The sequence below is a fragment of the Leptonotus elevatus genome, chromosome 2, assembly GCF_054856555.1.
Source record: "Leptonotus elevatus isolate MCC_2025b chromosome 2, RoL_Lele_1.0, whole genome shotgun sequence".
Lineage (NCBI taxonomy): Eukaryota > Metazoa > Chordata > Actinopteri > Syngnathiformes > Syngnathidae > Leptonotus > Leptonotus elevatus.
In genome coordinates, this window is record NC_141240.1 from 41,978,708 (window position 1) to 41,993,656 (window position 14,949).

General features: G+C 48.4%; 1 protein-coding gene across 8 annotated transcripts in view; it reads left to right on the forward strand.

The window, feature by feature from the left end:
• LOC147180087 (nck-associated protein 5-like) overlaps nucleotides 1-14,949 on the forward strand; it is a 70,477-nt gene that overhangs the window by 32,835 nt on the left and 22,693 nt on the right. For all 8 annotated transcript variants that reach the window (XM_086067517.1, XM_086067520.1, XM_086067521.1 and 5 more), the window contains 3 exons: nucleotides 2,949-3,082; nucleotides 12,324-12,414; nucleotides 14,201-14,353. In XM_086067517.1, the coding sequence (XP_085923643.1) occupies nucleotides 2,949-3,082; nucleotides 12,324-12,414; nucleotides 14,201-14,353 (378 nt within the window). The remainder of the gene's footprint in view (nucleotides 1-2,948; nucleotides 3,083-12,323; nucleotides 12,415-14,200; nucleotides 14,354-14,949) is intronic.

A 14,949-nucleotide genomic window follows, 5' to 3' on the forward strand; every position in this document is an offset into this window, starting at 1 on the left:
TAAGCCAGCGGCATGTTTTATTAATGAACTAAGAACCTTTGTGGTGTCTTGCGTCCCCGATGTTTGCTTTAGCGAGCAGCCAGAGATCCGCTCCCGGCCCTTTGATTAGAATGCGAACGAGGGGGTGACGGCGGGCGGGGGGGGGGGGGGGGAATCCTCTGCGCAATGAAGAGATTATCGAGCGGCTCCAAAACTGCACTTGCAGATGGACATCAGTTGATCCATTGATGAGCCGCCTGCGCGGGCTCGTGCACTTGAGCTGATAATGCTGATGCGGCCTTTCCCAAATGGGAGTCGGTCGCAACTGCAGGCGGACAACGAGGTCTCTAATTCATTTACAGCCATCCGTGGATCTTTCACTGGGATGTGGGGGGGGGGGGGGGGGGGCTGGTGTGTCTTGTAGTCATTCAGCTTGAATGGCCACCATTACCTTGTAACCATTTCAGAAGCTGGGCCTCGCTTCAGCTAATAACGTTTAAGACTCGGTCTTCATGCGTACCAGGAAGTCGTCCGCGTCCTCATTCAATTATGAGCGTTTCATGTTCATTGTGACAAATGGATTCATCTGGAGATGGCTGCATTTTTCAGCATCCAGAAAATGAAAGCTGCGCCGTCTGCGATGGAGGTCAAATGTCATCTTCAAAGACCCCCATATCGCTCCGTAGACCAAATGGCTTCTCTTATTCCCTTTGGATATCTTTATTTTGCAGCCGCTGTGACGTTTTGGCAGGCAGAGCGGACGGAGTCCTTGTTCTGTTTGCGAACTGGCGCCCTCTACCGGCAAAAGCGGATATGACACGCATTCGCGTCTGCTCTCATTTTTGTGGCGGTCGTGGCTCGAATTGAGGCTTGCTGCGTCCCATTAAAGGACACTTGGAGAAATGAACGCCATTTTGCATTTGAGAGTCAGCGTGATGTATTGCCGGCCTGCACATAAAGATATGCTAATGTTGGATTTTACGGCCTCCTGCCTGCTTAAACGGCCGGAATTATATATTGAAGTCAAGCCATTGAAAGGCTTTTACTGGCATAAGACAGTAAATCTTGCCTTGTTATTGAGATTCTTGGCTTCAGTCTGCCGGCAGATCCGCGCTTGCTGCTTCTCACTTTGGTCACGTGGGCAAGCAAAACACAACAAAAGCTGCTGTTGTTGAGGAATACTGCGTGAAGAAAAGGCTTTTGTCTTTGGTCTTATTAGCGGCTTTGTCATTCAAATGCGATTTCCAGCGAAGAGGAAAGCGAAGTGCAAGTTTATGAAGGGTCCAGGTGTGGACTTTTGTGTCTCGGCTATGCTTCTTTTTTTATTTTTTTCTTGCAGCTGGATTTATGGCCGCCATTACCTTTGCCAGAAGGAGCCTCTGTGCTGTATTGTGTGCTGAGCTGCTCCACATTCTGCAGTTTAGCTGCCAATTTGCAAGCGCTGCTTTTAATGGCGTCTTGGGTTTAGTCTTGACGCCCTAAAGATTCAAGTGGACAACATGTGCTTTTGTGAGTCCGATGTTTTATGCCGTACGACGTGAGCGCTATTTGCTTTGTTTATTGCTCTTGTATGCGACTTACTGTAAAACAGGCAACTGCATTGTTTCGTTTCATTTCATTCGGTTGATTTCATTTGCAAAAAGTCAAATGTGCTGTTTAAAATATTTTACCCACCCATAATGCTAAATGAAACAGGAACCCAAATATTAGAAACATATCTCAGTAAGATATCGTGCGTGCGTGCGTGCGTTTTAATTTAACTCGTCTGCCAACTTCATCTTCTTCAGTCCTCACTGCATTTACACGCACCTCCCTTTTCCACCACTAGATGTCCCCCTCATGCTTTTGTGTAAACTGCTCTGAGCTGACCAATTCTTATCTGGGGAAATCTATATATAGCATATTCATATTTGTAATTCTATTAGACCACAAAAATGAAGCGATACGCGAGTTTTACTAATACATTTTTAGATTCAAAGTCAAATTTGCATTTTATAAATGACTTCTGTGGCCATCGTAGGTTGTTGACCTGTTGTATTTGTTGTTGTTATTTTAAAATGCAAAGATACCAACAATTTTCTCCTTCAGCATGTCGCCGCGTTGGCATCTGATTGTGTACTCAATGTTGAGCAGTGAATGTTTGAATTTTCAGTCATTTCTGCTGTTGTTCGTCGTGACATTTATCGGTTGTGCGTTGCCACGGCAATTCAATGAAATGAAGTCCAACAGATGAAGATGACAAATATAAACCCACCTTGAACCGTCTTCCGTGTACCCAGTTATCGGTAACTGGTGCGTTTATGATCAATGTCATGAGTCAAGTTCATTAGTCTATATTTGACATCAATGCGCTCGTGATGACTTTCATGATTAAACATTGAACACGTTCATGTGCGTGAGCCGTCCGGACGTAAAATCCTTTTTTTGAGATGACCACTGAACGATGCTGCTTGCGAAGCAAAGAGAGCCGGCCGGCCGGCGCTGGTGTGGAAATGACCCGGCCCGCACCGAGCGCAACGAATGCAAGGAAGATTTCAAACTGCTAAGCCGAGGAACGGCTGCGGCGTCGAAGCACATTTTGAGGAGACAGAAGAATCCAATGAAAGCACGAACAAAGAGTTCATTGCAAACTCGTCTTGAGCGAGAAAACGGACTCGATGCGCGACAAGTGGTTTTCCCTCCGTCCAAATCGAACCAAACGGGGACGAGGGGATGCGCTTCTAACTCATGTCGAGCTCAAAGGCTCCACAGCGTGCGGTGAAAGATTGAAAATGTGATGTGCTCGGACATTTTGGGTGATTCTGCTTCGATAGAAACGATGCGACAACTTGGCATTAAATGTCATCGTGATTTACTGCGGTCTTCGAATGTGCACTTTTTGCCAAAGACGACGCGTGTCGGTAAGACTGGGTTTGTTGGCGTCAACTTGCCGTCTCATGTTTTTTTTTTTTGTGTGTGCCTCCACGCAGCGAGAAAAGCTGATCCACGAGCTGGAGGAAGAGCGACGCCTGCGTCTGGAGAGCGAGAAGCGTCTCCGAGAAGCCAGGCAGGAATCGGAGCTGGGCCGGGCCCACGTGGTCTCCCTGCGCCAGCAGTTCTCCAGGTGAAAAAGCTCAACGTGCTCACTTGCGCTTGTCGTCGCGCATCGCACTCGCGCTATGAGAAGCAAACGGAAAGCCTCCTCGAACCCGGCGTTCCCGCTCAGTCCGGAGCCCATCGTTTGCGGAAAGACATTCGGGAGCCTTCGCATGAGCTTGCTTCAAACCGGCGACTTATCGGCTCATTAGAAAAGCGCGTCGCACTTGAATGGCTTGAATATTTCAAGAGCCGTTCGGATGATTTGCGCATATTTGAAATCTTTTGCACGGCTCGCGTTTTCTCACGATGTTTGACCTTGAGCCATTTTCATGAGCAAACTGCTCCACTTGTCCCGGGTTTGAAGAGGGTTCGTTTCGTGGCGGATGTTCGTCGACAGGGTTGAAGTGGAGGCTCGCACAAGACCGCTTCAGAATAGGCCGATGTTTTGCTCTCGGTCCTTGTTGGTGTTTTGGGGTCGTGACCTCGTTGCAACAGCCGCGACCTGCAACTTGAGATCATTCTGACCCTGGGCAGCGCATCTTCTCTCCGGAATACTTTGTTCGTCTCGAGATTTCAACGCACAATGCTCAGATCGGAGTAGCAGAGAAACTCCGGAATAGAACCGAGCCTCCGAAATGTGTCGTCGCGGCGACGATGTTCCTTTCTTGGCCTGTGAACGTAGCGCTAACGGGCCTTGGCAAAAAGTTCCACTTTTGTCTGTCCAAAGGACATTTTCTCCCAGAAGTCTACATCCAGTTGAGCAGCAATTTTGGTTATTGTCGTCTCCCATGAAGTCCATTTGGACGACGACGACGACGATGACGGATGGTGCGATCTGATTGTGACGCAACTTGACCTTGGAGTTCATCTTTGATTTCGTTCCCATTTGTTATTATCCTTCTTTTCAATGTGTCATCACTTTTCCGAACATGTGGACTCGCAGCAACATCAGGCTGCTCGGAGAGGGTCCTAATATAGCTTTCACATTGAGCGTGCTTGTCTTTGATTTTCTTTGGAAGGCGACTCTCTTCTTCGCTTCCTCGGGTTCGCGTGCTCGCCATGTGACCGACGAGCTCGCTGACTTCTTATCCTCTTTTTAACCGGCCGAGCGACTGCTTCACCTCCGACGCTAATTGGAAGACACGCCTGATTTAAATATGTCCCTTTGATCAAATTATTTATACTCGATTTATATCTTATTTTTTTCTAGGGCTACCATAATGTTTGTCCATGAGTTATTTTTTAAAATCGATATAATTCTGTTGAACCACAAATCAAAGGCCATGCCTGATTTTTATTGGTTAATTTTCATGACATTTTATTTATTTATCATTTTGATGATGATGATTTTTTTGGTGATTAACAGAGAATTACCGGTACCAACATTTCAGTCCACGTGTCTCGAGTGCCGCCGAACCTTCGTCTGGCGTTTATTGTGTTGAAATGCTTCATTGCGACCACCGTGACGTGACGATCATTTAAGGGCGTCGTGTCACGTGACGCTTCCCGTGCGAGTGCGACTCGCGCAGATTGTGACGAGAGAAACCTATCAAGCGCATCCCTGCTTGGGTCCTGCATGGGTTCCAAATGAATTTGTCACCGTGACTCGGGGTCATGTGGACGGAGGGCTCTCATTGGACGCCACGCCGCTGAGACGGTCTCGTCACGCATTCTATGACCCCCTCCCTCCACTCAGCGACATTCTGTGAGGCTTGTGTTGATTGCCGCCATGTTGGATCGCTGTCATTTCTGGACTGAGGACACCTGGACGGCGGAGGACTCGCACAGTTCGGCGACCAGCGTCAGCCGACTGCACACGAAGAAGACAAAAGGATTCTCTTGCTGTCAATAAAAGCTGCCCATTTACTGGCACTCAACGGCGCAACTTTGATGAGCAACCTGACCAGCCAGACTTCAGGTGCCCCCCCTTGAACCTTTGACCCACTGGCATCTGCCAGCTTCGGGGGATTGCTGCACTTTGCCCTGCGATTCGCTGGCAACCAGCTCGCGGTGGGCCAAAGTCTGACATTTGATTAAGCTCACTCGGCATAAGTGGTATTGAAAATAAATAAATGGATGGTATGTAGGTTTGAGCCTCCGTTTTGGGTTCCTTGCCTGAACCTTTTGGTCCACAACCGAACTACTCGTGCACACAAAAATTGATGGCCGAGAAGAAAACATGTGGACATTCCTCAAGACTGGCCACTTAGCCGCAGACGAAGGTGTGCACGCCTGCCAGCATGCGGGCCCCCTCGCCCCTCCCCCTCCCCCTCCCCCCTGACTAAGCCTGGTGTGGGTCACATGCTCGCCCCCTCCTGACTCGGGTCAACCCCCCAGAGCGTGAACGCCACTTGGTGTGGCCTGCCGTCATTAAACGACTCGGGATTAGTGGTAGACTGCAGCCCGCAGCTCTGCAGTTTTGCAGCTCTGCAGCCCGCTCGGCCCACCCTGAACATCCCTTCAGTCCGTTTGGGTTGGGCCATTTAAGAGTAGGGGAAGACGGAAGAAAAATGTGCCTTGAGAGCCACGTCATCGGCTAACAACTACACTCGGACCTGCACCCTGCAAAGGCGCCGCGAGGCCTCGAGAGCGCGCAAGCAGGATGGCTGGTGTGCAAGCTGAAGCGAGCGGGCTGCTCGGGGGCCGTTGACGTAAACGTTGGCAAGGATGAAGGAGGCGCTCATCAGGTAACGGCGCCAACAGTTTGTGCGCCTTGTCTTCTCGTTTCAACTCTTCTTCATTGTCAGTGTTGTCTTGGATTTGTATTGGGCCGCGTGCGAGACATCATAAACAGACTTCGCTTCCCGAAGTGGTCGCTGGTCGACTGAAAGGGCAAAGCCACGACTTTGTCTGTCAAACAGGAAACATGACCGTACTGTTCATTTTGCTCTTTCTCGAAGGAACTCGCCAAATTGTAGTGGAGGATTTTGCGTCTTCAGACGCATCGTCTGAAAAGCAGGTGCAAAGTGCGACCGCTGTGTGTAATCGTGACGGCTGTTGGTAAAGAGGAGGCGTAGGGACAAAATGAGAGGCGACGGGGACAACCAACTTTTCCCGCTCATGTAAACATTTGTGTCATGCCAGAAACAGCCGCGATCGCAACATATTCATTATCGAGCGATGCCATTTTGTGGCTTCCGGTCGGATGATCTAAGATGTCTTAGCCAATCACAAGAAGGAGTCATGCCACATAACCTAGGACAAACTCAACCCTCTCCCATAATGAATATAATATATATATATATATATATATATATATATTAGTGTGTTAATTTTGAGTGAATTTAAAGTTCCTTTAACGCCACCAATTTTTTAAACGCACGATTAATGGAAAGTCTGTTCTGGGGGAATTCCAGGCGCAACGCAGCAGACATCCAGGTCAAAATTTTGCAGTAATAAATTAAATCATAATGCATATATTTGTGGCAACTGTTGTATTTTACAATATTAAAAATGTGCACTTCATCGTAACGATTAAATAGCTCTTTATATGAAAAGAAAAATACAATGAGCTGTCTTACAAATGCAATGGTGCCATCTCGTGGCAGAAAAATGACCTCAACACAAATCAATATCACACTCGTAATTGTATAAATGATTATGAAATGACTGCACCAATGACTAAAAGATGCAGCCATATTTCTATTAGTTGAACATTTTTCCACTTTTATGTTAACCAGAGTATGACAAAAATATATTTTACTGTACATTTCGAACAGATATCAAATTTGCGATTAATTGTGAGTTAACTATTGAAGTCATGCGATTAAATAGAATGGAAACATGTTGTTAATGTTACGTCTTGCTTGGCAGATACGTCCAATTCCCAAATCAAGTAAAACACGGCTTTTATATGGTTGGAGCCGTCGAGTTATTTTCTGTTACTCAGTAATATATTTGTTTGTCTGTTCTGCTAATACTTAAAACTCCATCCCTTCAAACATCATTGTGATGATTGAAAGCATCAGCGCTTCCTAAGCACAAAACGGACTTTTGAATGCTGCTGTCGCCATCGCTTGGTCACCTGTTGCGAAAAGTTGCACAGAATGTGTTGAGTGAGCGAACATGCCTTTTGGGATCGTTTTCAATCAGGCCGTTAATGTTACTTAATTGCGCTGCGCGGCATCAAGAGTCTCAATGACGCATCCCGTTGCCCCGTTTCTGTTTTTCGGCACGTTGCAGAGGATTCTGTTGGACGCGTTCTGCCGCTCATGCAAACGGACCGGAACGGCTTTTCCAGTCTGGACTTGTTGTTCGGTCACGCTCAAGTCGAGAAGCCGCCGCAGAGTTGTACGTGCTTACGTTTTTGCTCTCGTTCGCTCCGCAGAGATGAAGCAGCAGAAAGCGGCGCCATCAAAGAGCAAGCGGAGCAACGCGTCGCCGTTGGCTGATCGGCGCGCCGCTACTTTCTTGCAGCCACGCTTAGCCCGAGTCTTTTAATTTGGCGCACCGGAGAGACCCCCCCCCCCCCCGCTGTGCTTGGGAAGCTGCGGCATGAATCGAGTCCCTGTTCCAAAGCGCACATCTGGGGTCATTACAAAGAGGTCGGGCCGAGTCTTTTGAAGTCACTTTCCCGCCCCTTCCAAATGACCACGAGGCTCGTTAAATAGCTAATCGGTGTCTGCTCGATTTTGGAACCTATTTGAGGCTTTATTGGACCAACTTTTCTACTTGAACAGACAATTCAGTTGAGTTCAGTTCACTTTTAGTCATTGAAGTTTGTTGCTAAATGACTAGCTTTGGCGCTAGCTATTAGCGTCTCTCTCGGAATCCGCGCGCTTAAGCTCCACCCATCGCGTCCTCGTGTCCGCCGATCGTAAACAAACTCGTCCAGACGCCCCGCTGACTTCCGGCGCAGATTAAACGTGCCGGTTGAGATGCGTGTCAGTTTGCCGAAGGAGGTCAGATTACGAGCCGTGGCGGATGTAGGGGGCGTGTCCTCGCGCCCAAACGGATGGCCTGCTCCCTTCGGCGCCGATTGTCGCCTGCGGTCAAACAGCCCGTAATGCGAACTGACCTCATGATTGCCGTATAGATTTGCTTGTCTGGCAGCTGCTACGCTTTCAATAAACACAACCGCTGCGTCACTTCTGCACTTCGGACTGTTAAATCGTTAATTGACTTACCCTTTATGTGCAAAATGAAGTCTCGAAAGCAGTGAGATGATCAATCAGTGCTGTTGGGCCGGAACTCTTCGTTCTCCCGGGAGCTTGCTTGCTTCTCCATTGATAAAAACACACATTGGACAAATCCATTCTCACACATTTGTGGGGACACTTTGGGGAAGGACATTTTCTCTGCCGGCATGACGGCCCGACTGCACAAAGTCGAGGGAAAACATGCGAGAGTGCTGAGAATTCTGAATTCTGAGGCAACGTCATTGACCTCTGACCTCACAAATGTTCCTCAGGATCAATTTGCACATTTCCACAGACGCATTCAAATTCTTCCGTATAGTTCGTATCTACTGGACTTCCACCTTCCACAGCTGGATCTTTGTTGCGAGCAATGTTCTGTCTGCAAATGTTGTTATCGGGTCTCGGCGCCGTCATCACGACTACGGTCTCGCACTGGCAGGCCTCCCTCAGTATCTCGCGCACGCCTGCGATCCATTTGCTTCACGTCTTCCGAGGTTCCGGCCGCGCTTTTGTCTTCCTCAGTGTGGGCTGATTTCTTTGGCCAGAGGTGAACGTGTTGAAATTCTTCCAAATGCGGCCGGGAAAGTTCCCCGCTGTTCGATAGCTCTCGGACTCGCGAGGCTTGCCGCGCAGACCCGGCGCCGTGCGGTTGATTCGATCGGATCGGCGTTTGTTGAAAGGACGTCGAATGTTGAGACGTGCTGGTGAGGAAGCTTTTTGTACGATCCGCGCATGCCTTTGGAACGTGGATTAGAAAAGAAGACTCTTAATGAGTTCGGGCGCCCCAACATTGAGGTCAAATCTCAGAAAGGGTCAACTTGCATGTTTTGTGCACGGCAGCTCCGAGAGGATCAGAGTCGCTTCGCGGCAGGCTCGGCCCGCCAATCATCTGTTTGCGTGGCGTGAGGAGCGCCAAGAAGAAGAATGGAATCTTCTTGAGCGCAAGCGCACAACGTTGCACGTAAGGCGATTGTTGCGCGTGAAGCCCCCCTCGCACCCCCACGGCCTCAATTCTGAAGCCTAACCAGGTGATTGTTCTTCCTATCGCTTCAGCAGCTTTGGGCTTTTGCAATTGTTCTTTTGTCAAATCTGATTAGCGGATCCGGCCGACTTTGGTGCCTGACAGCGCCGATAAAGTGAGAGCGCGACCTGTTGAGTCTGCTCTGATCTCGTCTCGATTCTTAAAGAATCCCGGGCTTCCATTTTCCACTGACAAATTGTATTCATAAATGACAACATGTTCTGCTGGTCTCCCCCCAAAATCGTGGCACCCGCGTCGCAGCGGGAGCGCCATTCCCAAAAGTAAACAAAGCAACGGTACATGTCGGTGCGGTGGAACGTAAACAAGACATTCTGAGGTCCTGTTGAGAGGCGGTCGTGCTGACCCGAGCGAGACCGCAGCCTCTTATTTGCCATTAAAGAGCCACATGGACACGCTGATGAGAGAGCGCAAGCCTCATCCGCAGTTGGTGCCGGCAGGCTCCTCCCTGTTTCCGAGACCAACGGTCCGCTTTGCATCCCGGCAGGAGACGACTCGTTAACACGGCCCATATGGGAACGTCGCGGCCACGCCGGTGGGCGGGGCCACCGCGGGATAATGACACAGCGGATCGGTTTCAGGCTGGCTCGGAACCACGGAGCGACCGCGCCGCAGGTGGCCTCGGCCTCGAGCGCTCGGGTTCGCTTGATAACAGGCTTGCCTCTTTGAGCCGCCAAATGCACCTTTTGGAGTCCGGCAAGGACTCTGCATGTGGAGCGCAGCCATTTCTGTGCCGGGGCCACAATTGAGATCATTTTTTTTCCACGTATGTGCGGGACTCGCAGTTTGAGGCGCTCGTGCTTTGATTCCATGCCATTAAAAAAAGGGAAATGAATTTCTTCCCAAAATACGGAATGCATGCATACACAGTTGGAGTCACAAAATAGAAACGCATACAGTACAAATGCACTCCATTTAAAAAAGGTAGGAAAAAAAACCCAGGTTTGAGTTAAAAATCATCTTCCACCTCTCATTTTGTACAAGTGTCACGGTATGAATGTACAAAATAAATAAATACAAATCTATTAAAAGACGGGTAACGGACATCATGGTTTTGCTCATTGGTGTATTTTGCTCAGTCGTACCTTCAAGTATTTTTTTATATCTTGCAGTCCAGTGGGAAAATTGTAAGTTATCACATGAATAAGTAAACCTGGCAGTCCCGTTTTAATAAAAGATGGACCAATAAAAAAAATATTATGAGTAAGGGTTTCTGACCTTATTAGCCAAAAAGTACATTTCTGCATAAACATTTTTTTTTAATGACGTTACACAGAATTACAAAAGTTACATCATGTCGCGGGTTTTCGGGAGGGAGGGAGAGAGAGGGAGGGAGAGAGAGGGAGAGAGAGAGAGAGGGAGAGAGAGAGAGAGAGGAGAGAGAGAGAGAGAGAGAGAGAGAGAGAGAGAGAGAGAGAGAGAGAGAGAGAGAGAGAGAGAGAGAGAGAGAGAGAGAGAGAGAGAATGGAAAGTTGACAGACCTCAGGGTGTAAATTGATTGCCCCTAATTGCATTTCCGAGACTGTTGACATTTTTGAAATTCAGCAGATGCAAGCGAGTCAGAACTGACTTGTTCTTCCTTCTCCGCCCCGTTTGTCTTTTTCCATCGGAGTTCAAGTGTTTCCTTCTTGCCATGTTGCAGATATTTGGTGGTCATCAGGATTCGGGTTCTGGTGCGAGGACTTGAGATCATTGCTGTCATTGCTTAATTACTCCTGCTACATATTTAGTTTTTTTGTGTTTCCCACTCGTGGTGCACTTTTCATGCCTTGCTGCCAAAGTCCCGCCTTTCGGGAAAGTGCACGGAGCCGGCGGCCATGTTGCCGTCTGCCCGAGCTCGTTTAAAAACAAAACAAATGTGTGCTTGTTTTTTTTTAACAATGCATCGCTCGGTTCATCGCGACAATTTAGCATGACGTCATCATACTGCCTCATGGATTGCCACGCCCACATGCGCGCTGATCAATTTGAATTTGAAATGATGCCATCTGGTCTGGATTACAAACGCCGTCTGAATCATAAGCCGGGGATTTCGGATTCAAAGTGAATTTGTTTCCCCCAAAACTGTGCTTGGATTTATCACGTGGTCACGGCAAGCGTCTCCTGCGACGATTATGCCCAGCAACGTCTCATCATCATCATCATCATCATCATCGTCATCCTCACTCAGGCCAGTTGAAAGTGCTCGCCATCGGCGACAGTCTGCACGTCCGCTCGGCGCCCGATTACAAGCGGCTTTGCGTCACAGCCTGGACAGATGGCGAGCCGAACCTTCTCTGCGTGTGCTCATCGCAAGTCGCAGATCACATCAGCTGACGAGCAACGGTTTGCATGGTTTGCAAAGCGCGCGTCCTCTTGCGTGCAAATTCTTCTTCTCAGGTGTGCTGCGTGAAATGATCCGCTGCAACTTTTTTGAATGACGTCAAACGGGCCAAAGCGTTAAATGTCCACTCGACAGAAGGAACAATTTGCACATTCATGCTACAGAATAATAGCATTTTGTTTCACTTCAGTTGAGACATTATTTCAATATGCTGTATATCGGTTTTATTCATGTCAACTATGCGCCGTTGCGCAATCAGATTTGAGAAACACGGACTTGCACGTCGTCGTCGTATTGCTTTACAGAAGCTGAACGCATGAAGGGTCAAAGTTCAGCCTGAAGCGCGAGGGAGATGCGACGCAAATCTGGACGGCCATTTTGACTCTTCTCGGATGCCCGCTCTGCATGCAGCCCGCACGTTTGCCGGCTGATTGTTTTGAGGAGAGCGAGCCCTCAAGGTCAACGTCGCTCGGGCGGCGGTTGCTGCTGTGATTGCGCTTTTATTCACGCGTGCCAACCGCTGCTTTGCAAGCGCACGTTGCGCTGCAAAGCAAAATATGGGAGTCCGTCTTAATCTCCTGTTTGTGTAGAAAAAGGCTCGCAACTGCGGAGCGGGATGGGTCACGTTCACGTTCACGTTCACGTTCACGTTCACGTTCACGTTCACGTTCACGTTCACGGTCACGTTCACGGTCACGTTCACGTTCACGTTCACGTTCACGTTCACGTTCACGTTCACGCCTGATGTCATGTCTTGTGTGCGCAGGATGGAAGAGACGGTGCGCTCGCTGTTGCGCAATCAAGGAGTGGTGGAGCAGACGGCGGCCGACGCAGCCCACATCATGAAGGCCTACAAAGTAAACATCGATTTCACACGTTCAAGCGGAACGTCCTCATGCGTGGGAAACGTTTGTCACGGGATGCAATTCGTTGTTGGACAAATTTCAAGAGAGTCGCTGCCTTAACTTGTATATTTCAGTTGAGTCGGGAAAAAGGGACGGCAATCGTGGCTGACTTTGTTGCGTAGCAGAAATATCTGCTGGGCTGGAACGGAGAAAACGCTCGGAATAAGTAACATTCACAGAACCTCCCTCGTTTGTGAGACATGACGTTGTCAGATTTAAACAAGACGAGATTGAAACTCAAATAAAAAAATAAGCAATACTTTTGCGTTCAGATGCAAAGCGTTTATTTGCAAAAACAACATACTTTGTTGCAGCAACTCAACGAATGATTCCAAGATTGAAATCCTCAAACGTGATGAAGGGATTACAAGGAAAGGTCACCGATCGTCCCGCGCCTTCAACCGTTGAGCGATGAGCGCAAATCATGTGGCTAAATGTCATTGCTAATATGCTCCGCTGAGGACGAACAGCCGGTTTGACTGATCGTTTGGCCTGAGGTGCGAAAGCCGTATTGTAACGCACAAACAAGAGTTACAAAAAAAATTGGCTACATTGAGAAGCGGAGTTAACGGCTTCGCTTGGTGAGGTTTTACGACGGCGGCCTTTGCGGACAAGAGCAAACATGGCGGACCATGAGGCCGTTCCCGCTTGCTGAATGACGCAACGGCAGGCGTTGCTACGCGGCCGCTTTCTGTGCATTCAGCAGACAAACTCAATAAGTTGAAAGGCAGCGCAAGGGACAACGTCCCCGCCCGTCCCTGCGGACGCTCTTTTAACAAAGCCCAACGAGCAACTGAAGCGCCGCCGCAATCCAGACATTTTCACACGGAGTCACTTTATAAATAAAGTTGGAGGCAGATGTGATCATGCCATGTTTTTCGCACCGATACCAGTACGACCAGTACGAGTACTCAACTCTTAGTCTGGCGTCGTCACCGATTGTGTTAGCAAGTAGCAAATAATGCCACGAGCACTTTTGATGCAAAAACATTCCCACAAAAACAATGAGAGGTATTTTTTAAGAAAGACATATATATATATAATCCCAATAAAAGAGCATAAATGGCAATTTTCGATTCACATTTCTAGTTCCTAATCATAAAATGGCCACTACTTTGTACCTTACAATAAGTTCTTGGCCAGGCTCGTGAGTTGTGCCTTCAACAGGCCGCTGAATCCTGGGAAAACGGCGAGCTCCTTTTGTGCAGCAATTTCGAATGAATCGTTCCCTTTCGCAATCTGCCCTTCGTCTTCTTTTCTTTGTGCGATTCTGTGGCAGCCAGAAAAAGACCAATTAGAGGCTTATTATTAGCAGTTGTTAATTATGGGATGCTGGGAAGACCTCCATCCAGTCCAAAGATAACTGGCAGAGAGACGCACGAGGGCCAAACGGGAGCACCGCGAAGGTCGCCGCTACAATTTGGAAAACAAGAGAAACATGATTAGGGATTATGGGATGTTTAGTTGGAGCTGACGACCCCCCCCCCCCCCCCCCCCCCCCACCGTCGGCCCATCTGCCCATTTGATCCGCTCTCCTCTTTCTCTCGGCTTTCATCTTGTCTATTCCCTTCCTTGTCTGATTTCTGCCTTTTCTCCACTTCGTACTCTTTTTGCAAAAGCTTGTCATCTTTCTTTTTTTGCTCTCAGCCCATCTGCTGTGTTTCCTTGTTGCCAATATCCCCCCCCCCCCCCCCTCCGCTCTACCTCCTCTAACCTGCCCTCTTTGTTTGCGCCTTAGGAGAAATTCTCCGAGGAAGTGCAAAAGCAGCATGATTGCCCAGAAGAGAACGACCCCCTGCCGGCGACTCAGATGGAGCCCGAGAGCGCCGGCCAAACAGACGATAACCGTGACAAAACCAAGCTCCTGTTAGAACGCCTAAAGAGCCTCGAGGTAACTTCACTATCGCCAGCCCCCCCCCGAAAAACCTTCCTTCTTTCCTTTCATGCTTGATTGTCAACAAACGAAAGAGCGACGCGACTAACAGGAAGTCCACACACAAGACCAGATGTAATTATTCAGCGCAAGACGATTTTCTGTTGCGTCCTTCAAATGTGATGGAGAACTTGAGCTCAGCATTCCATTTGAAATGCCTTCATCACAAGCTCGGCGCCATTTAATCCCGCCGCGCGACACCATGTGATGGATGCGCCACTTGCTGGAGCGGCAGATGCGATGCATCACTTGCCTCGCCGCCGATTATTGTCGGAGCTGCTGCCCTCCTGTCAACCCTTTCAAATACAAAACTAAGAAAAATAGACAAACGGAACCTGAAGCAGATGATTTGCAATATATCGAACATTATTTCGGTATTGCTGCACATGTTTGTGTTCTGAAATGCACCCAAATACACGGTTCTAGAAAAATTTAATATTTTTTAATAATTGATCTGATTGCCATTTTTGTTTAGTCAACAAAATACTTGAGCATTGAGAGTATTTTTTCCCCACAAAACGAAAAATGGTCAAAATACCAAACACAGTCACCGT